Source organism: Thalassophryne amazonica, chromosome 8 (genome assembly GCF_902500255.1).
Source record: "Thalassophryne amazonica chromosome 8, fThaAma1.1, whole genome shotgun sequence".
NCBI classification, from domain to species: Eukaryota; Metazoa; Chordata; class Actinopteri; order Batrachoidiformes; family Batrachoididae; genus Thalassophryne; species Thalassophryne amazonica.
Window position 1 is genome coordinate 61,154,491 of NC_047110.1, and position 23,603 is coordinate 61,178,093.

Here is a 23,603-nt window from a genome sequence, read left to right on the forward strand (position 1 = left end):
ACATCCGCAATATCCGTGTAACATGCCTGTATGAGTCGGCCGTCATCCGAACACGCCCGTGATCATCCGCAGAGGCACGCATGTCCGCAGTCAGGATTTTTGAGCTGTTCAAAAATCTGAATGCAGATAACATCCGCCTTACATACTCCATATATACTCAATATACTCAATTCATACACAATACATACTCACTCTATGCGCTGTATATCTGCCGTTAACCACTGATATCCGCAACTGACGGGGATTTGCAGCTTGGCAGCGGATGGGGACAGTGTGTAAAACAGATATATTGCGTGCCCACCATGTCCACATCACAAACTAAAATATGTTGTAGCGAATGCATACAAATTGGCCACGAATAAAGCGTTGCTATTACATCTTCTTTGCAGCTGATTTGCAGACAATCTGTGAATGCATAACAAACACGTCACATAAACCCAAAGTGTGGCAGAAAGCGACATACCTGCCAGTCAGTGCCGGTCCGGCTGTGTAAATCCACAAAGACGTAGCTGCTGCAATCCAGGACTTTTCTTTAACACCAACAAAAGGAAGAGTTGGTGTTTTAGCCACAACTCACTCAAAAAAAAAAAAAATTAAAAAAACACCGCCTACACCCCCAGTGGCTTCCCCCCTTCCTCTCCCCAAACTCATGAACAGTTAACCCTCGCATGACAAAATGAACATTAACTCTGTGATCAACTTGTCCAAGTCCAGCAAATGCTCCAGAGGCTGTTTTGTTGGTGTGAATAGTGATGCCGACGGCCCGAGTGCGTTTCTTTTATGACCGCAATGCAGATGCCGTGCACGCGCAACATGTGCGCGATGCATCATAGTACACCCGTAATACTGCCATGATAATCTCAATGTGTCAGATAAGTTTCCTCACTACATGCATTATATAACCGTGATTGTTCATCATATATTCGCTATATATTATTAATATATCCGTAATTCATACTGGGACATTTGTCATTTTTGGCCATTTTTGTTGTGGACGACAACGAACGCCCGCGATTTGTATACTCAATTCATGCGCAATTAATCCTCTCCCCAGTGGGACAGGGCCCTAAGTAAGTAAATCTGTGCCTTTTATGCCTGTCATGTAATGGTGTTCACATTAAAAAAAAAAACCTGCTATTGAGCAGGTTTGCCTTTCTGATATGTTGCTATGACAACCACTCCAGCATGTTTCCAACAATCGAAAGATCTAAGATCTGTGAACAACTTAATCTTACAGTCATCCTTGTACAAAGAACAGATCCTGATCAGAAAGAGTTGAGAATTACCTGAGAGCAAGTAAACACAAACTCTGGGTTCTTCTCCATTAATCGTATCACAGTCACCCAACTTCGGCCACATTTGCGAATCGTCTCCTCATAGGGCCACAGCCAGGCTGCACATACAGGATCACAATTATGAGCGTATTTGATAAAAATTGAACCATCACAATAATACAGGCCCAACACTATGGTGTTGGGCCTATATATCGCATACCAGGTATCATGGATCAGTTTGGATATGTCAAAATACTTGAAGAGGTAATGTTGCCTTATGCTGAAGAGGACGTGCCCTTGAAATGGGTGTTTCAACAAGACAATGACCCCAAGCACACTAGTAAATGAGCAAAATCTTGGTTCCAAACCAACAAAATTAATGCCTCGCAGATGTTAAGAAATCATGAAAAACTGTGGTTATACAACAAAATACTAGTTTAGTGATTCACAGGATTGCTAAAAAAGCAGTTTGAACATAATAGTTTTGAGTTTGTAGCCTTTCATTGCCTTAAGAGTGTGCATATCACGAATGCTTGGTCTTGTTGGATTTGTGAGAATCTACTGAATTGACTGGTACCTTGTTTCCCATGTAACAATAATAAATATACTCAAAACCTGGATTAATCTTTTTAGTCACATAGCACTACTATTATTCTGAACACTACTGTAGATACATAGATAAATAGACAGACATTTCTGAATTGACATATATAGAGATATAATGGTTGAATTAATTTCTGAAATCTTGGCAGTGCAAATTCTGCACAGATTGATAAATAAGCAATAAGATAAATAGGATGAAAATAAGCTTTCTGTTTGGTATCTTTCACTGCACATGACACACCAGCTCAAAGTGCTTTCCATTAAAATAAAAGTTTTAAAAGAATTATATCAGCTGGTTAAAATACATACATACACCTTTGTAGTTCAAGGGTTACAGAAAAAAGAGGTCTAAACACAATTAGAATTACTTTGATGTAAATGACTGATGTGTTGTATGCACGCTGTCGATTATAGTGATTTCAAGTAGGATTTCCACATCAAATTCATTCAAACAACAACAACACAAACAGAAGTGAGTACATCTCTGTGCAAAACATTTAAATGTCAAATGATTTATAATAAGTAGATAAATAAAAAAAATAAATGGAAACTCAGCCACATGGGTTGTGCAGCCTGTGCATTCTGAGTGCCGGTCCCAAGTCTGGATAAATGAGTAGGGCTGCGTCGGGAAGGGGATCCGGTGTAAAACAAGCCACAATTAAAGACGCAGAGTACAAATTGAATTCCCATACCAGATCAGTTGAGACCCGGGATAACGACAACCACCACCGGTGCCGTTGCCCAACAGGGTGCCAGCGGAAATTGGGCTACTGCTGGGTGAAGAAGAAGAGGAAACCATGTCCATAGACAGTTGGAGAAGAAAGCTAAAAGGGTGGACATGAGAGCTGGGACTTCAAATGCCAGCAGTATGACTGGTAAAGGGAGATAGCTGACTGGTATGATGGAGAGGAGAAAGGTAGACATACTGTGTGTGCAAGAGACCAAGTGGAAGGGAAGTAAGAGCAAGAGCATAGGTGGTGGGTTCAATTTGTTGTATCACAGTGTAGATAGGAAGAGAAATGGTGTTGGGGTAATTTTAAAGGAAGAGTATGTTAAGAGCGTGTTGGAGGTTAAGCAAGTGTCTGACAGGGTGATGAGTGTGAAGCTGGAAATTGAAGGTGCGATAATGAATATCATCAGTGCATATGTCCCACAGGTAGGCTGCGAGATGGAGAAAGATCTCAGGAGTGAGAAAGATGAGGTGGTAGAGAGTCCAAGCATGAAAGAGTGGTGATAGGAGCAGACTTCAATGGGCATGTTCGCGAAGGGAACAGAGGTGATGAGGAAGTAATGGGTAGATATGGTATCCAGGACAGGAATGTGGAAGGACAGATGGTAGTTCATTTTGCAAAAAGGATGGAAATGGCTGTTTTGAATACCTTCTTTAAGAAAAGGGAGGAGCACAGTGTGACATATAAGAGTGAAGGAAGGTGCACGCAGGTGGACTACATTCTGTGTAGGAGATGCAAGCTAAAAGCAATTGGAGACTTTAAGGTGGTGGCAGGAAAGAGTGTAGTTGGACAGCATAGGATGGCGGTTTGTAGGATGACTTTATAGGTGAAGAAGAAAAAGAGAGTGAGAGTTCAGCAAAGGATCAGATGGTGGAAGCAGAAGGAGGAAGACTGTTGTGTGAAATTTAGTGAGCAGGTGAGACAGGCACTGGATGGAGGGGAAGTAATTTTGGACAACTGGAAAAGTACTGCAGATATGATGAGGAAGACAGCTAGGAAGGTACTGGGTCTGACATTTGGACAGGAGAAGGAAGACGAAGAGACTTGGTGGTGGAACGAAGATCTCCAGGAAAGCATAAGGAGAAAAAGGCTGGCAAAAAGGAATTGGGATAGTCAGAGAGATGAAGAAAGACAGGAGTACAAGGAGATGCAGCGTAAGGCAAAAGGAGAAGTGGCAAAAGATAAGGGACAGGCATATAGCGAGCTTTACAAGAAGCTGAATAGTAAGGAAGGAAAAAAGGACTTGTACTGATTGGCCAGACAAAGGGACAGAGCTGGTAAGGATGTGCAGCAGGTTAGGGTGATAAAAGATGCAGATGGTAATTTGCTGACAAGTGAAGAGAGTGTGTTGAGAAGGTGGAGGGAATATTTTGAGGAGCTGATTTCAGTTCAATTTCAATTTCTTACATTTATATAGCACCAAATCACAACAAAGCTGCCTCAAGGTGCTTCCTTCAAGTAAGGTCTAACTTTACCAACCCCTAGAGCAAGCACACAGGTGACAGTGGGCTGTCAAGCTGTACTGTAATCAATCAATCAATCAATTTTATTTATATAGCGCCAAATCACAACAAACAGTTGCCCCAAGGCGCTTTATATTGTAAGGCAAGGCCATACAATAATTACGTAAAAACCCCAACGGTCAAAACGACCCCCTGTGAGCAAGCACTTGGCGACAGTGGGAAGGAAAAGGAAACTGGGGAAGCAACACACAAAAAGTTGCCCCATGCTTGACAATTGCCCAGTTTTTCCTAATTGTGTCCATAGAGGCTTGCAACTCCTTACAAGTTGTCAGTGAGCTCTTGAAAGCTTGCTTACATTGGGTTTCGACTTTGGGGCCTTTATCTTCAAGATAGTCTTTGTAAAGAACTTGATACTTATCTTAAACATAATGAAAAAAACAGAGGGGACAAAATTTGAATTATTTAACATTTACGCGATGTTACACACAGCCATACTCACTTCTGCTGTACACTGTATCATTATTTAAAGATGCATAGTATTTCCAAATTCATGTCAATTTATGTTTTACGATACTTTAGGGGTGGTGGACAAATGGTTAGTGCACTTGGTTTCAGTGCGTAAGGTTCCCGGTTCAAATCCCACCCCTGCCACATTTCTCCACATAATGTGGAGTTGCATCAGGAAGGGCATCTGGTGTAAAACTTGTGCCAATTCAACATGCAGATCCACCTTGAATTTGCTGTGGCGACCCCGAGTGCAAACGAGGGAACAGCCAAAGGGAATTTCTTTTAATGTTTTACAATACTTTATTCTTTCATTAATGTAGTTTGTAATTTGCAAAATACTACTATCAAAATGCAAAGTGTTTCTTTTTTTCATTCATAATATTTTCAGGAACACACTGGTCTAGTAGAGTCTTATAAAAGAGAAATATATTCTATTTAAAGAGAGACCTGAATCTATGTGGCAGTGGCCCATTGCATGAACGGTGTGCTGGCTCTGGCCGTTCTGCTGGCTGAAGAACTGATGAGCCAAACTGTGTGCTTTGGGAAAAGACGTGGGATCAGATGGATCACAGAGATTCACCATCTCGTTGACAGTGAATAGTGCCTGGTAGCCACGCTGCTCTTCTTCTCCTAGTTGCTGTAAAGAAGGATGAATGAATCAACACGACTCTCTTTGTTTGTGCGGTTCAGTTTCCGTTCGGTGATCAGCATGTATTATTCTCTGTGATTGTACCTTTACAATGCCAATCAGCATCTCAAAATCAGTCAGCATCTCCCTTACATCACGGTTAAATACGACCAGCTCAGCTCTGTTTACGGAAAACCTCCTGCTCGGGTCTGGAGCTGCAATCATGGACCCTTGTCCAGCTCCAAACAGCCCATTACAGGCCAGCTCTACATACAGCGTGACACTAAAGTAGAAAGAAAACTGTTTACTCATATAAAATCACAAATGTGCTCATGTTTATAAATGACTGACCTGTGTGGCTCTTCTTCTTTCAAACAGTCTGACAGGATGTAACTCGTCTTTTCGCCTTCTTTGGTCAGCCCCTACAACACATCCTTTCTCAGGGAAAGTTGGTTCAGGACAGCACCACATATACAACGCCTGGCAATAATTATGGAATCACCAGCCTTGGAGGATGTTCATTCAGTTGTTTAATTTTGTAGAAAAAAAAGCAGATCACAGACATGACACAAAACTAAAGTAATTTCAAATGGCAACTTTCTGGCTTTAAGAAACACTATAAGAAATCAGGAAAAATAATTGTGGCAGTCAGTAACGGTTACTTTTTTAGACCAAGCAGAGGGGAAAAAAAATATGGACTCACTCAATTCTGCAGAATAAATTATGGAATCACCCTGTAAATTTTCATCCCAAAACTAACACCTGAATCAAATCAGATCTGCTCGTTAGTCTGCATCTAAAAAGGAGTGATCACACCTTGGAGAGCTGTTGCACCAAGTGGACTGACATGAATCATGGCTCCAACACGAGAGATGTCAATTGAAACAAAGGAGAGGATTATCAAACTCTTAAAAGAGGGTAAATCATCACACAATGTTGCAAAAGATGTTGGTTGTTCACAGTCAGCTGTGTCTAAACTCTGGACCAAATACAAACAACAAGGGAAGACAGAAAACTTAAAGCAATATGTCTCAAAAATTGAAAATGCACAACAAAACAAATGAGGAACGAATGGGAGGAAACTGGAGTCAACGTCTGTGACTGAACTGTAAGAAACAGCCTAAAGGAAATGGAATTTACATACAGAAAAGCTAAACGAAAGCCATCATTAACACCTAAACAGAAAAAAACAAGGTTACAATGGGCTAAGGAAAAGCAATCGTGGACTATGGATGACTGGATGAAAGTCATATTCAGTGATGAATCTCGAATCTGCATTGGGCAAGGTGATGATGCTGGAACTTTTGTTTGGTGCCGTTCCAATGAGATTTATAAAGATGACTGCCTGAAGAGAACATGTAAATTTCCAGTCATTGATGATATGGGGCTGCATGTCAGGTAAAGGCACTGGGGAGATGACTGTCATTACATCATCAATAAATGCACAAGTTTACGTTGATATTTTAGACACTTTTCTTATCCCATCAATTGAAAGGATGTTTGGGGATGATGAAATCATTTTTCAAGATTACAATGCATCTTGCCATAGAGCAAAAACTGTGAAAACATTCCTTGCAAAAAGACACATAGGGTCAATGTCATGGCCTGCAAATAGTCCGGATCTTAATCCAATTGAAAATCTTTGGTGGAAGATGAAGAAAATGGTCCATGAGAAGGCTCCATCCTGCAAAGCTGATCTGGCAACAGCAATCAGAGAAAGTTGGAGCCAGATTGATGAAGAGTACTGTTTGTCACTCATTAAGTCCATGCCTCAGAGACTGCAAGCTGTTATAAAAGCCAGAGGTGGTGCAGTAAAATACTAGTGATGTGTTGGAGCGCTCTTTTGTTTTTCATGATTCCATAATTTTTTCCTCAGAATTGAGTGATTCCATATTTTTTTCCCTCTGCCTCTAAAAAAGTAACCGTTACTGACTGCCACAATTTTTTTTCTTGATTTCTTATAGTGTTTCTTAAAGCCAGAAAGTTGCCATTTGAAATGACTTTAGTTTTGTGTCATGTCTGTGATCTGCTTTTTTTCTACAAAATTAAACAACTGAATGAACATCCTCCGAGACCGGTGATTCCATAATTTTTGCCAGGGGTTGTAATACTCCCAACATTACCTGTACTGGCTGCTCATCTCGCCAAACCATCGCTTCTCCATCACTGTTCCACAGCAGGTGAACCTCTTTTCCTCTCCAGGATTCAGGGATTTTCAGTGTCAGTTTAAACCAGCAAGTCCACCACCTTCAATCACCATCCAGGTCAGATTATTGTAAACATCTGAGAAACCATTTTCATAAGCAGCGTAATACAACATCACAATATTACTTACGTCGGCCCAAATGTTTCACCAATTTCATAGGGTGCAAACGTCTGCTGAGAAGCTTCAGTGAATGTGATCCGTTTATGGGAAAGGAAGGAGGAGAGGGATTCCACTGGGCACGAGTCTCCATAGAGTCTACAAGGGCATAATTGAGCCCAAAATTCAGATCTCCAGTTTGCACAACTATCAGTCCCACCTGTGTATGATTTATACAAAAACTACAAAATGACTGCATTCAATATTTTTTATTAAACTCCTTAAACTAATATTCTACACTACATCTGATTGCTTCATTTCAACTCCACTGTGGTCGCGTACAGAGGCCACATTAGAAAAACTGCTGGATCTGACCAATTATTTATGGACCAGACTGTTGAAGCCACATTAATAAGGGTTTACTGGCACAAGACTTGGTTAAATTATAACCAGACAATGTTGCAGCAGCGGAGGAAATCGGCTGAAAAACGAGAGCAATCTGATGTATCCAAGGTTCACACCGGCTCTGCACACGGTCATGCCAAGAACAAAGGCATCAAATCAATAAAACAGCATGAACATGTCAAAGGTTGCCTTGGAAATGAAGCCACACTCACTGTGTGTTAAAATAAGTCATATAATATACAAATTAATGTTTATGAGTTTAAGAATATATTTCCAAATATGAATTTATGAATAGGTGAAAGCTAGAATGGACCATTCAATGTACCATTCAACGAGGCTTTGCCTCATTCCGGCTTTCACTGAATTAAATATTTGTTCCATTGAAAATATGTAAAAACATTCATTATTTGTTTTAGATAACGGCTAAAATAGATCCTTGACATTTGATATTATATTAATTTATAAACAGCAAAAAAGGGACTTACATTTTGGTGTTCCACTTTTGCTCTGACATTAACAGTCCAACACGAACTTTAAATAGCAGTCCAAAATTGTTATTAGTCAACTTGGAAAAACAGTTAGTTTAAAAATAATTTTGACAATGTAGTCTGTGATACTTCCAAAAAAAAAAAAAAAAAAAAAAAAAAAAAAAAAACACTGTGTACTTATTCAGGCCAGCGAAAAATCGCGTCAGAAATTTATCCAGATTTTATCCTTACAGCTCTTCATGCCTCCAGACGGCTTACGGTGTAGTGGATTTATTTGTGTGCGTGTTAGAAGAATTAGCACTGTCAATTAGCTAGTTCAAATTATCGTCTGTCAGCAAAACAAACTCCGCCATGTTTAGCTAAACGCTGCCCCCACTAGTGTGTGTGTGTGTGTGGGCAGGTTTCGCAGAGTACAATGGTACAAAATGTATGGAACCAAATTGCATGGTAAATGGAACCATATTTGCACGCTAAATGCAACACAACACAAATGGGATGGATAATCCAGGTCATGTGACCTACAGAGCACCAATCTAATGACAAGGATCCACTCAGCCATTATATAAATGACTTTAATGATTTAAAATTTTATTACAAACCTGAAAATTAAAGACATTTGTTTTTCATGACCTCTCACATCTACCTACAGTACCTGCAAGTCCATCAGGTGGCGACAACACACAGCTTGGGAATTGCTGGCTTGGTCAGTGATGTGATTTGTACTTGGTAACAGAGCCTCCCCATGTCATTTTATTTTGCACCTGAGTTAGTAAAGTTAGCTGATAGACGATCCTTATTTTTACTGGTATCAGGGAGTTTACTAGTGATGGGATGATGATACCTCAAGGAGTGTATTGACACACTACACAAACTGTGTCGGCACTGTATTGACACTGTGTTGGTCGTTCAATAGTGACCCCTGCAGTAGTTATAAAATCATTGCAGGTAAATAAAATGAAAATAAGATGGATAAGCTAATGTGCTGCAGACCCAACATCAGCCTGTGAAATAGTTAATCGCCAGTCCTCTATTTAAAATATGATCTCATCATTGCATAATTTCATGTGCTCAATTTGTGTCAAGTTATACTGTTCATGAGAAGAGTTTAAAATTTGCTTAAAACCTTGTATTTGTAAATGCTAAACTGAGTTGGTTTGTAAAATATAGCAAATTTGTCTAATAAAATTCTGAGTTAAAATTTGTAACTTATGTATGGAAATTTGTTAACTTAAGTGTTAAAGCATACGAAATAAAAGACTAAAAATAGATGCATTTATGCATTTTTATTGAGGAAAAAAGGTTTCTGAAGTGTCTTTGCTCCAAGGCGATATCTCCTTACACACCAGTTCCCCTGCCTTAGAAAAAACTCTTTCACAGGGTACAGATGAAGATGGTGAGCATAAACATTTCAGTGCGAGTTGATAAAGGTGTGGATATGTTTTCTGGTTATTCTTCCAGTATTGTAAAGGAGTACAAACATATCTAATTGGAAAAATAACAGTAAACAATGCCCAAAGGAGAAAAAGTGTTATCTTATTTGGTGTCAAAAGATCAAAATTATTCCAGACTAGGGAAACGTCTTTGAACGATCCATGAAGTCAGTGGAACAAGGTGAGGGCAAGAAAAAAAATCCAACAGAAAAACTCCATCCTTATAAACACAATTTGGTGCGGTGCAGTCGAACGACACAGTTCCTGTATCGGTCACATGATTTTTTTCTTAAAGTGATACACGCACCAATACAGGGTTTCACTCTTGTGTGCTCAGCACAGTGACGCACCAGCGTTGTTCATCCCATCACTAGAGTTTACACCTACAACCCCTGGCAAAAATTATGGAATCGCCGGCCTCGGAGGATGTTCATTCAGTTATTTAATTTTGTAGAAAAAAAGCAGATCACAGACATGACACAAAACTAGTCATTTCAAATGGCAACTTTCTGGCTTTAAGAAATACTATAAGAAATCAGGAAAAAAATTGTGGCAGTCAGTAACGGTTACTTTTTTAGACCAAGCAGAGGGAAAAAAAAATATGGAATCACTCAATTCTGAGGAAAAAATTATGGAATCATGAAAAACAAAAGAACGCTCCAACACATCACTAGTATTTTATTGCACCACCTCTGGCTTTTATAACAGCTTGCAGTCTCTGAGGCATGGACTTAATGAGTGACAAACAGTACTCTTCATCAATCTGGCTCCAACTTTCTCTGATTGCTGTTGCCAGATCAACTTTGCAGGTTGGAGCCTTGTCACGGACCATTTTCTTCAACTTCCACCAAAGATTTTCAATTGGATTACGATCCGGACTATTTGCAGGCCATGACATTGACCCTATGTGTCTTTTTGCAAGGAATGTTTTCACAGTTTTTGCTCTATGGCAAGATGCATTATCATCTTGAAAAATGATTTCATCATCCCCAAACATCCTTTCAATTGATGGGATAAGAAAAGTGTCTAAAATATCAACGTAAACTTGTGCATTTATTGATGATGTAATGACAGTCATCTCCCCAGTGCCTTTACCTGACATGCAGCCCCATATCATCAATGACTGGAAATTTACATGTTCTCTTCAGGCAGTCATCTTTATAAATCTCATTGGAACGGCACCAAACAAAAGTTCCAGCATCATCACCTTGCCCAATGCAGATTCGAGATTCATCACTGAATATGACTTTCATCCAGTCATCCACAGTCCACGATTGCTTTTCCTTAGCCCATTGTAACCTTGTTTTTTTCTGTTTAGGTGTTAATGATGGCTTTCGTTTAGCTTTTCTGTATGTAAATCCCATTTCCTTTAGGCGGTTTCTTACAGTTCAGTCACAGACGTTGACTCCAGTTTCCTCCCATTCGTTCCTCATTTGTTTTGTTGTGCATTTTCAATTTTTGAGACATATTGCTTTAAGTTTTCTGTCTTCCCTTGTTGTTTGTATTTGGTCCAGAGTTTAGACACAGCTGACTGTGAACAACCAACATCTTTTGCAACATTGTGTGATGATTTACCCTCTTTTAAGAGTTTGATAATCCTCTCCTTTGTTTCAATTGACATCTCTCGTGTTGGAGCCATGATTCATGTCAGTCCACTTGGTGCAACAGCTCTCCAAGGTGTGATCACTCCTTTTTAGATGCAGACTAACAAGCAGATCTGATTTGATGCAGGTGTTAGTTTTGGGGATGAAAATTTACAGGGTGATTCCATAATTTATTCCTCAGAATTGAGTGAGTCCATATTTTTTTCCTCTGCTTGGTCTAAAAAAGTAACCATTACTGACTGCCACAATTATTTTTCCTGATTTCTTATAGTGTTTCTTAAAGCCAGAAAGTTGCCATTTGAAATGACTTTAGTTTTGTGTCATGTCTGTGATCTGCTTTTTTTCTACAAAATTAAACAACTGAATGAACATCCTCCGAGGCCGGTGATTCCATAATTATTGCCAGGGGTTGTAAACAGGTGCTCCAGTTTCTTCCCCACCGCAAAAAAAACGATGCTGTCTCACTCACGTTGGTCATAAACCACAACACAAAGTGTCCGTTTGTTTGGATGAATCTTACCGTCCTCTGAGGTTGCAGTCAGTGAAGTAAACATCAGAAATAAATTTCTCTGCTCTCTCTAAGAGCGTACGCCTGTTCTTCAGCACAGGCTGGTGATACATCACAAAACGAACGAGCACACAAACCCGCAGCACCTCTCTCCAAGCTTTGTGACCTTTCACCTCCACCGGAGCTGTTGGCCAGTGTGGCCACGAGTGTGGCAATCGGTGAGATTTGTTTAGCGCCACCTGTTGTTTTGGCATGCTTTTGACAGCGATTTACATTATGTTTTTCAGTTTCATGTGGACGGAGATATATTTTATTTTAAAACAGTACTTATGTGGACGGGATCCTCGCCCCCTCCTGAAAAAAAAAAAAAAAAACCGACAGCGGAACATTCGCGTTTTCAAAAATACCCGGAAGCAATGAAAGAAAACAGCCACTAGATGGCAGTGCTGCTAAACATTAGTATGTACTATTTTTTTAACCCCTGCCAACGAAGTTGGAGGAGGTTGTGTTTTAACCCGCCAGTTTGTTTCTCTGTTTGTGAACAGCCTGAAGCCCGCAAGTTTTCATACGTCGTTATAAAATTTTTACTGAAGATTCATTCATATCCTGATAGGCAAGAACTGATTCAATTTTCAAGGTCATACATCAAAGTAAGGAAAAATATTAGAAAATTGGAAAAATCCCTGTCTTTAACACTGAACGAATTTAATAAAATTCCTAACTCTTGACATAAAACATCAAATTTCTGTCATATTTGAGAGTGCTATGTAGGATGGCATCCTACATATCTACTGACAAAGTTTGATCCGGATTTGATCCAGATTACAGATTTTGTGGCATTTAAATGTAACATTGAAAACCCCATTTAATGCATATTTGACATTATATCTTAATCAAACATGCGCCAATCACTGCCATATTTGAATGTGAGGCGCAGACTGGCACTCACTATTGCCTGATAAATTTTGATCCGGATTTGATCCAGATTACAGATTTTGTGGCATTTAAATTTAAGACTGAAAATGTTGTGAAGGTGTCGTAACACGGACCCACAACAGGGGGCGCAAATGAACGGACAATGGATAAGAAAAGGAGTAACAATTTAATGTTGTGAAGGCACACAACGGAATACAGACAGAAAAATAATGGATGCCAATTGTACACAAGAGGACTGTGGGCAGGCTCGAAGATAGGAGACCTCTGGTGATCGAAGAGCCGGGGCCCACACCGCTTCCACCACCAAAGGCCTGAAGAACACCGGAACCGCCAAGTCCTGAGTCCCCAGGTGGTCTCTGTCCTCCGTTGTCGGCCCTGGTACTGCTGGCAGACAAGAAACAGATGACGGTGAGTGTGAGTCCTCACGCCCAGCAACCTTTACACACAATTCCTCCGGGAGGGAAAACCTCCACCTCCAGATACGTTATCACTCGTGCAGCTCCTGTTTGTCCCTCTTCTGGATGGAGTGAGAGACGAAGACCGTCGTCCTCTCACTATCCGCCAATCCAATCTCCAACAGACTTCACAGGTGTACGGCTGCACAAAGATCACAATTTGAAAAAACACTCAGAAAGTACAGCAGAGAAGATTACCTCTAGTGGTAGATGATTTCTCGGCGAGGAGGTGGAGTTGTAATCCGCTTCTTATGAGGTGGTTGATGAGAGACAGCTGGTGTGGTTGACAAGTGACAGCTGTCACTTCCAATGGCTCCGGCGCCCTCTCATGCTTGAAGCCCGCACTCCAAGCAGGGCGCCGACTGGTGGTGGTGGGCCAGCAGTACCTCCTCTTCAGCGGCCCACACAACAGGACCCCCCCCTCAACGGGCGCCTCCTGGCGCCCGACCAGGCTTGTCCGGGTGTCGGCGGTAGAAATCGGCCAGGAGGGCCGGGTCCAGGATGAAGCTCCTCTTCACCCAGGAGCGTTCTTCGGGTCCGTACCCCTCCCAGTCCACCAAGTACTGAAAACCCCGGCCCATCCGACGGACGTCCAGGAGCCGACGAACAGTCCATGCCGGCTCCCCGTCGATGATTCGGGCAGGAGGTGGCTCAGGTCCAGGGGTGCAGAGTGGTGAGGCGTGGTATGGCTTGAGTCTAGAGACATGAAAAACCGGGTGGATCCGCAGTGAAGCCGGGAGTGTCAGCTTCACTGCGGCCGGACTGAGGATCTTGGCGATGGGGAATGGTCCAATGAAATGGTCCTTCAGTTTTTGGGATGCCACTTGGAGCGGGATGTCCTTAGTGGATAACCACACCTCCTGCCCCGGTTGGTATGCAGGGGCCGGGGATCGCCGGCGATCTGCATGGGCCTTAGCCCTCGTCCGGGCCCGCAACAGGGCAGAACGGGCGGTCCGCCACACCCGGCGGCACCTCCGCAGGTGGGCCTGGACCGAGGGTACCCCGACCTCTCCCTCCACAAGTGGGAACAATGGGGGCTGGTAGCCCAGACATGCTTCAAAAGGGGAGAGGCCGGTGGCAGATGACACTTGGCTGTTGTGAGCGTACTCGATCCAGGCCAGATGGTTACTCCAGGCCGCCGGATGTGCGGAGGTTACACAGCGAAGGGCCTGTTCTAAGTCCTGGTTCGCCCTCTCTGCCTGGCCGTTCGTCTGTGGGTGATACCCGGACGAGAGACGTACGGTGGCCCCCAGCTCCTTACAAAAACTCCTCCAGACCTGCGAGGAGAACTGGGGACCACGATCCGAGACGATGTCCGACGGTATCCCATGCAGACACACGACGTGGTGGACCAGGAGGTCTGCTGTCTCCTGGGCTGTTGGGAGCTTCGGGAGGGCCACGAAGTGGGCCGCCTTGGAGAACCGGTCCACTATGGTCAGTATGGCGGTGTTGCCCTGGGACGGCGGGAGGCCCGTGATGAAGTCCAGGCCGATGTGGGACCAGGGGCGATGAGGCACAGGCAGGGGTTGGAGGAGACCCCTGGTCTTGTGATGGTCCGCCTTGCCCCTGGCACAGGTGGTACAGGCCTGGACGTAGTCCCGGACGTCGGCTTCCAGTGACGCCCACCAGAAGCGCTGCTGGACTACTGCCACGGTCCTACACACTCCAGGATGACAGGAGAACTTGGATCCGTGGCAGAAGTCCAAGACGGCAGCCCTAGCCTCTGGTGGGACGTAAAGTTTGTTCTTCGGACCATCTCCCGGGTCCGGGTTCCTTGCCAGGGCCTCCCGGACGGTTTCCTCCACGTCCCAGGTGAGGGTGGCCACGACAGTGGACTCGGGAAGGATGGTTTCGATGGGGTCCGACAACTCAGCCTTGGCCTCCTCTTCGTGCACCCGGGACAGTGCGTCGGACCGTTGATTCCTAGTCCCGGGGCGGTAGGTGATCCGGAAGTCAAAGCGTCCGAAGAACAGGGACCAGCGGGCTTGCCTGGGGTTCAGCCGCTTGGCGGTCCGGATGTACTCCAGGTTCCGGTGGTCCGTGAAAACCGTGAAAGGCTCCGTAGCTCCCTCCAACAGGTGTCTCCACTCTTCCAGAGCCTCCTTCACCGCGAGGAGTTCCCGATTGCCCACGTCATAATTCCGCTCAGCGGGGGTCAACCTGCGGGAAAAGTAGGCACAAGGATGGAGAACTTTATCGGACTCCCCGCTCTGGGACAGCACGGCTCCTATCCCTGAGTCTGAGGCGTCCACCTCCACTACAAACTGGCGAGTAGGATCAGGCTGCACCAGAACTGGCGCAGACGAAAACCGGCGTTTCGACTCCCTAAACGCGGCCTCGCACCAGTCCGACCAGGTGAAGGGGACCTTAGTGGAGGTCAGGGCAGTCAGGGGGCTAACAACCTGACTGTAACCCTTAACGAACCTCCTGTAGAAGTTTGCAAAGCCGAGGAACTGTTGCAGCTTCCTACGGCTTTTTGGTTGGGGCCAATCCCTCACCGCCGCAACCTTGGCCGGATCCGGGGCGACGGAGTTGGAGGAGATGATAAACCCCAGGAAGGACAAAGAAGTGCGGTGAAACTCACACTTCTCGCCCTTCACAAACAACCGGTTTTCTAACAACCGTTGTAGGACCTGACGTACATGCTGGACATGAGTCTCAGGGTCCGGAGAAAAGATGAGTATATCATCCAGATATACGAAGACAAACCGGTGCAGGAAGTCCCGCAAGACGTCGTTAACCAATGCTTGGAACGTTGCGGGCGCATTGGTGAGACCAAACGGCATGACCAGGTACTCAAAATGACCTAACGGGGTGTTAAATGCGGTCTTCCATTCGTCTCCCTTCCGGATCCGAACCAGGTGGTACGCATTCCTAAGATCAAGTTTGGTGAATATTTGAGCTCCATGCAGGGGCGTGAACACCGAATCCAAGAGGGGCAATGGGTATCGATTGCGAACCGTGATCTCGTTCAACCCCCTGTAATCGATGCATGGACGGAGTCCGCCGTCTTTCTTACCCACAAAAAAGAAGCCCGCACCCATCGGGGAGGTGGAGTTCCGGATCAATCCGGCGGCTAAGGCGTCCCGGATGTAGGTCTCCATTGATTCGCGTTCCGGACGTGAGAGGTTGTACAGTCTACTGGACGGGTACTCAACGTCCGGAATCAAATCAATGGCACAATCGTACGGTCGGTGCGGGGGAAGAGTGAGTGCCAGATCTTTGCTGAAAACATCAGCCAGATCATGGTACTCCTCGGGCACCGCCGTCAGATTGGGAGGGACTTTAACCTCCTCCTTAGCCGTGATCCCGGGTGGAACCGAGGATCCTAAACACTCCCGGTGGCAGGCTTCGCTCCACTGCGCCACTACCCCAGACGGCCAATCAATCCGGGGATTGTGTTTCACCATCCAAGGAAAACCCAAAATCACTCGGGAGGTAGAAGGTGTCACGTAAAACACGATCTCCTCCCTGTGATTCCCAGACACAACCAGAGTCACGGGCTGTGTCCGGTGTGTGATTAACGGGAGTAGAGTGCCATCTAGTGCCCGTACCTTCAAAGGCGAAGGCAGAGCCACTAGAGGGAGCCCTACTTCCTTTGCCCATCTGCTATCCAACAGATTCCCTTCTGACCCCGTGTCTACCAGTGCTGGGGCGTGAAGGGTTAAATCCCCGCTCAGGATTATCACTGGGATTCGTGCTGATCTGCAGGGTTTCCCCGTGTACATGTTATGGCCCACCCTTAGCCCAGTTTCTAAGGACGGGCGTTGGTGTTTGACCGTTTGGGGCAGTCTTTTAACATGTGCTCACATGAGCCACAGTAAAAACACTCCCCGCGGGCCAGCCTCCTTTGTCTGACATCAGATCTCACTTTGGCCCTGCTCGTGTCCCTAGCTTCGTCAGCAGGGGGAGCTGTTGCCACACGGAGCCCTCTGGCAATGGAACGTGGGGACGACGTCACCCCTTCGGACCCGGAAGAGAGAGGGACGGCTTGTGCCCGGCCACGCCCCCCGGCCTGCTCCCGACGGTGTTCATTTAAGCGGTTGTCTAAGCGTATAACCAGATTGACAAGCCCGTCGAAATCCTGCGGTTCGTCCTTAGCCAGTAAATGCTCCTTCAGTACTGGAGACAGTCCGCTTATGAAGGCAGTGCGGAGCGCAACGTCATTCCAGCCAGACCTCGCAGCCGCGATGCGGAAGTCGACAGCGTAATCAGCTGCACTCCGACGCCCCTGTCTCATTGACAGCAGCACGGTCGAGGCGGTCTCGCCTCTGTTGGGATGATCAAACACTTGTTTGAATTCCCGTATAAACCCAGCGTATGATGTCAGAAGCCATGAATCCTGTTCCCAGAACGCTGTAGCCCAAGCGCGTGCCTCACCTCGAAGCAGATTAATTACATAAGCCACCCGGGTGGCATCTGATGCGTACATAACCGGACGCTGTGCAAAAACGAGCGAACACTGCATTAGGAAGTCTGCGCACGTTTCGACACAGCCTCCGTACGGTTCGGGAGGGCTTATGTAAGCTTCAGGGGACGGTGGGGGGGGGGGTTGTTGAACGGCCAGTGGAACGTCTGTATTAGGCCCCGGGCCAGCAGGAGGAGACACTGCAGCGACGCTCGACTCGCGTGCTTCCACTCTGGCGGTGAGCGCCTCCATCCTCCAATTGAGGATTGCATTTTGCTCGGTTACCAGATGTAACTGAGCAGTGAAAGCGGTAAGGATTTGCTGCAGATCACTTACCACGCCTCCTGCTGACGCCTGCGCTCCTTGTTCTCCCATTGGCTGTTCAAGCTGTGGTTGACGCCCCTCGGGATCCATGACGAATGGCCGAGAAATCCTGTTGTGAAGGTGTCGTAACACGGACCCACAACAGGGGGCGCAAATGAACGGACAATGGATAAGAAAAGGAGTAACAATTTAATGTTGTGAAGGCACACAACGGAATACAGACAGAAAAATAATGGATGCCAATTGTACACAAGAGGACTGTGGGCAGGCTCGAAGATAGGAGACCTCTGGTGATCGAAGAGCCGGGGCCCACACCGCTTCCACCACCAACGGCCTGAAGAACACCGGAACCGCCAAGTCCTGAGTCCCCAGGTGGTCTCTGTCCTCCGTTGTCGGCCCTGGTACTGCTGGCAGACAAGAAACAGATGACGGTGAGTGTGAGTCCTCACGCCCTGCAACCTTTACACACAATTCCTCCGGGAGGGAAAACCTCCACCTCCAGATACGTTATCACTCGTGCAGCTCCTGTTTGTCCCTCTTCTGGATGGAGTGAGAGACGAAGACCGTCGTCCTCTCACTATCCGCCAATCCAATCTCCAACAGACTTCACAGGTGTACGGCTGCACAAAGATCACAATTTGAAAAAACACTCAGAAAGTACAGCAGAGAAGATTACCTCTAGTGGTAGATGATTTCTCGGCGAGGAGGTGGAGTTGTAATCCGCTTCTTATGAGGTGGTTGATGAGAGACAGCTGGTGTGGTTGACAAGTGACAGCTGTCACTTCCAATGGCTCCGGCGCCCTCTCATGCTTGAAGCCCGCACTCCAAGCAGGGCGCCGACTGGTGGTGGTGGGCCAGCAGTACCTCCTCTTCAGCGGCCCACACAACAGAAAACCCAATTTAATGCATATTTTATATTATATCTTGATCAAACATACTCCAATCACTGTCATATTTGAATGTGAGGTGCAGACTGGCACTCACTATTGCCTGACAAAGCTTGATATGGATCTGATCCAGATTGTGGATTTTGTGGACATTTGAATTTAATATTGAAAAGCCCATTTGGTGTACATTTTGCATTATATCTCAATCAAAAGTGCCTCAGTCACTCTCGTTTTTTCTGTTATGGATTTACCTACACCACAAAAATTGGATGGAGGTTCCAGTTTTATGCCTGATTGTCTTCCAGTTATCAGTCGGAAACCAAGTACCACAAAGCAATGACAAATTGTGCATCGTAAAGATAACCAATGTTCTGTTAGAATTATCTGAGAAACAAGAAACCGATAAAGTTGGAAAAAAACCTAACAACACCACAAAACAACTTCAGTTCTAATCCATGAATTAAAGTACATACTCCTGACATTTGGTCACATCTAATTTAGCTTATGAAAAGCCACTTCTAACAGGACTTTGACCTTGAAAATTTTTTTCCAATTTAAAATGTTGTGGAAGTGTGGTAGTGGAGTGTTGGTGGTGGTTTGGGCTCTACGAGCACAGATTTCTAGTTTATTTATTGATGTTCGGTGTAAACATTCCGCACTCTACAAATAAAGCTGTTCAATTTTTAAAGACATTCAGAGTGACAAATGTATCTACTTGTCATTTGTTGATTGTCACATAGGTCGCAATTATAATGAGACATGACATCTGACATCGCAGTCTCACAAACTTGCTGTACACTTTTATTGTGCAAACAGATTCTTGCAGTTAAATGAGTCCAAGAACATCAATGAGCAGATGAACACATTATAATCACCTGAAAGACAGAAAAATAAATCTTTACAGTGGAATAGTACAATTAAAGCACATCTATAGGGCTTCACTCGTCATGAAGGGGCACAGATGAGGAAGGATGCTGCAACTACAGAACTTTAAGTTCATGCACACACATGCAAAGTAATGATTAAAATATTACACATTAAGTAAAGATATTATATATTAGTATTACATAATACGTATGTGAGGGTGCGGGTACACTTCACTTCCGGCGAAGTGGCGAATCCAAAGGCGAGAATAGGACACTGCAGTCTCGCTTGAACCCTGCGTGATATCGAAGGATTTGACCACTTATGGGGACAGCCGGGTCCTGTTGTGCAATATATACACAACATAACTTGACCTGTAAACATGTACCGTTTTGTTTTCGGCTGCAATCACCGATGCAGTCTCAAAAGCTGTCTTGTTTCAATTCCCAGTGGAGAAGGGAAGACAAGGCAAATGGGAGACATCATTTCGGTAAGTGTTAGCCTACATAGCTAACCAGAGTAGCTACGTTCTCTCGCCTGCACAACCGCCTCGACAGGTCTGATCTCCAGGTCATAAACAAACCCCAACACATGTCCACTTTCCCACCGCATCGTCACTTTTTCTTTGTATTTTTACTTTGTTTACATGTAATTTGCCCCAAAACTATTTTACCCCTTTAGCGCCTGCCCTCAAACAATTCATACTTCCGCAACTAGCCGCCTGATGAAATCACGCTCGGACTGTATTGCTTTTAATTCAATAAAATCAGCTGGTTTGGTTTTGTCTCTAACTTGCTTATATCAGCCAGCTGATCACTCTGCTCAGCGTGCTGCTCTCGTTGGAGCGTCATCTCTGCTATTCTGGCATTGTGGGATAGCTGGCCCACAGATTGAGGTCGCTGGACTACATTCGCCTGACCCAGTTTCCGGTTGTTTGCAAAATGGTGCTGAATTTGCCGACATGAGAAGATGCTGCTGGATGAGTGTGAGTATTGACTTACATTCATTTAAGCATAAAAACACACAAGTTCTTGTGCCAAATATCGGGGGGGGGGGGGGGGGGGGTTGGTTTGATTCCTGTGGTAAGAAGGTAAGAAAGACTTTAGTAAATTTGGGTGGTGGGCTATCAATATCAATAATGTCTGAACGCACCCTTTTGTCTCAACAGTTTAAGCAGTTTAGACTAGTAATCCCGTCCTTCTGGTCACTTTCAACAACATACTATGCACAGAAATTCATCTTCAACCTAAGAGCATTTAAATGAACAAAATAAAGAATGTAGCTCCAATGTGATATTAGAATAGGTCAGAAAAACCCTTATGAAACTGTTGTGTGCTGATCCTACAGAAACCCAGCACTTGAATCATGCAGGCTAACAGCCTAAACTACAGGCTCTAAAAAGTGCTGGGGAGTTAGTCTTGTGATCAGACTGGCAGCGGCGGGTTAGGGGTCAGCCCACATGAAGCCTGAGGAAACAAAAGCCTTTTTTCTCTCCAAGCATTATTCCCAGGGAAGGACTTGTGAATTTGTGTGGTGCTAAGCACCCGTTTACTAAATCCATAGAGCAGCTGTAAGTACAGGGTTGGTGGGGATGTGGTGCAGCCTGTCCCTCTCAGGCCACCCTACCATCAGTCAATGTCACTATTCTCCTTTCAGCCTATTGTTTGGACAAGCACCAGCTTACTACCACTACAATATCACCTCGTCCAAGGCTACAAATGGTGCAGCATAATCTGAGATTCTCACCAGTTCATCTCGGGTTTACTGGTCTTGTCTGGAAGCTGCAGCTCTTGTTATAAAACACTCCACGCCATGTCAGACAGATAAAGGGAAATTAGAGAGGACAACTGTTCCTCTTGCTCAAGAGAAGCTAAAACACATATTTCCAACTGAAGTCTAGCTAGAGGAAGAAAAAGCTGTTTCCCAAACCTCAGGGCTGCTTCAAAACTTGTTTTTGTGATGGACTTAAATTGTGCATGCAAAATTCTTTTGGACATTTGTCCAAAATAAACCAAAACAACAGATAATGAAGCACAAAGTCTGTCTTGAAGTTTCATTGTAAAGAGTGCTGTACATGTTGTTAGGGGGCCTTTGAAAGGAGTTCCTGGATGGTAAGTTATACTCTGGAGCCAGACTCATCTCTGTCCGCAATGTTGGGCTTGTCCCGAACAGCATCAGATCTGAAAATAAAATAATACATCAACGTTGTTTTTTGTTTTATTTAGTTTTTTGTGCAGTTTTCAGTCTAAAATGTTCTTCAAATACATCTTATATACTGAGTGACCAAACAAAATTACACACAGCACATTTTGTTTGGTCTGTTTTCGTGTGTGGATAATTCCGTGGACATTATGCCATATCACAGGAAGTGTGTCTGCAGCAGCTGCTCAGAAGACTTGTCTCTCTCTCACACACACACACACACACACACACACACCCATACACACACAGATGTCAGGGTATAGTCACATAAGGTGCTCAACTGCACACTGGGAACAACTTGGGGGATAAAGAATCTTTCTCAAGGCCGTCGTAGTTGGTTTCCCGTCTGACAGGGAACTGAACCGAGGAACCTGTGGCCACAGGCCTGACTCTCTAATCTCTTTATAATAGAAATTAAAGTTGTGATCTCATCCTTTGAACATTCGTTTCCAAATGTAGAAGTAATTAATGGGTAGAGCAGAGCAATAACACCAGTGGTTCATCTAGAGAAGCAGTTTATAGTTAAGCTTGAACAGTTTACCAAAAACACTCTTTGTTTGCATTATGAGCTGAGTTACTAAGAAATCTGTTTGTTCTACAAATGTGATATACACTGTACATTCATTTGTGTGTATATATATATATATATATATATATATATATATATATATATATTTGATTATGGCTTTTCATTTTTCTAAAAAAAATAGTTATCTCAAATTTATTCTCTATATTTATTCTTACTTTGTTACTCTGTGTAAGTGTGAAGGGTGTATTGCAGATCCTCCTCACTTTTTCCTCTAAATCTTACTGAAACCATCCTCCTCCTATTCAACAATTCCTCTTTTGTTTCCCCTTTGTGCATCCATTCTCATCAGTCTTTTACTGACTTATTTATTGGGCCCTACCTTCATATACATATGGTAAGTGTATGTGGGCATGCCCAACTCCACTTCACTATTTACAGTGAGTGTTATCTAAGAACAAAGACAGGTACAAAGTGCAAAGGGGCTGTATTTAGTCGCATCACCACTTCTCATCCGTGTTTTGGTCCCATGCATCATTACTGGTCTTATAAGTCTGAACATTGACCTTCACCTTGGTTTGTATTAACTGCAAATCCAAGAAAACATAATGCAGAGACTTAGGGTTTTAAAGAATACCACAAGAAGGCATATATGGGCTTATGATGAATGATGTCTGCATGGGACTGAGTGAGTCCACATTTCCTAAAAACCCAACTAATGCCTATAAATTTGATTATTCTTTATTGGAAGCCATAAACACTAGTGATGTGGTTCAATTACAGCTGGTGATTTTCTTGAAATGCCTTCTTCAAATGCCCATGAAATATAAGACATATTTATATCACATCCCCTTAAAATAGCTTTGAATTGGCTCACTAAAACATGTGGCTATTGGTTCAACTTTATTTCTACATCAAACAATTCATTTTTTGGAATTGTTTCATGCATGCAACTACAAAATCCCGCAACTTTGCCCAGCATTTCTTGGTCCATTTTATCCCTTCTACTACAGTATTATGCCTCAGAAAGTATAACCATGGTCTCATCCCATTTCTAT

At 44.0% G+C, this 23,603-nt stretch overlaps 1 protein-coding gene across 1 annotated transcript in view; it reads right to left on the minus strand.

Annotated features, from left to right (window-relative positions):
• Positions 1 to 12,109, minus strand: part of man2c1 (mannosidase, alpha, class 2C, member 1) — a 16,287-nt gene extending 4,178 nt beyond the window's left edge. The window contains exons 1-7 of the mRNA XM_034175485.1: positions 11,956 to 12,109; positions 7,542 to 7,667; positions 7,330 to 7,453; positions 5,558 to 5,628; positions 5,312 to 5,489; positions 5,026 to 5,215; positions 1,272 to 1,393 (exon numbers count right to left, since the gene is read on the minus strand). Of these exons, the coding sequence (XP_034031376.1) occupies positions 1,272 to 1,393; positions 5,026 to 5,215; positions 5,312 to 5,489; positions 5,558 to 5,628; positions 7,330 to 7,453; positions 7,542 to 7,667; positions 11,956 to 12,056 (912 nt within the window). The 5' untranslated portion in view covers positions 12,057 to 12,109. The remainder of the gene's footprint in view (positions 1 to 1,271; positions 1,394 to 5,025; positions 5,216 to 5,311; positions 5,490 to 5,557; positions 5,629 to 7,329; positions 7,454 to 7,541; positions 7,668 to 11,955) is intronic.
• Between the last annotated feature and the right edge of the window lie 11,494 nt (positions 12,110 to 23,603).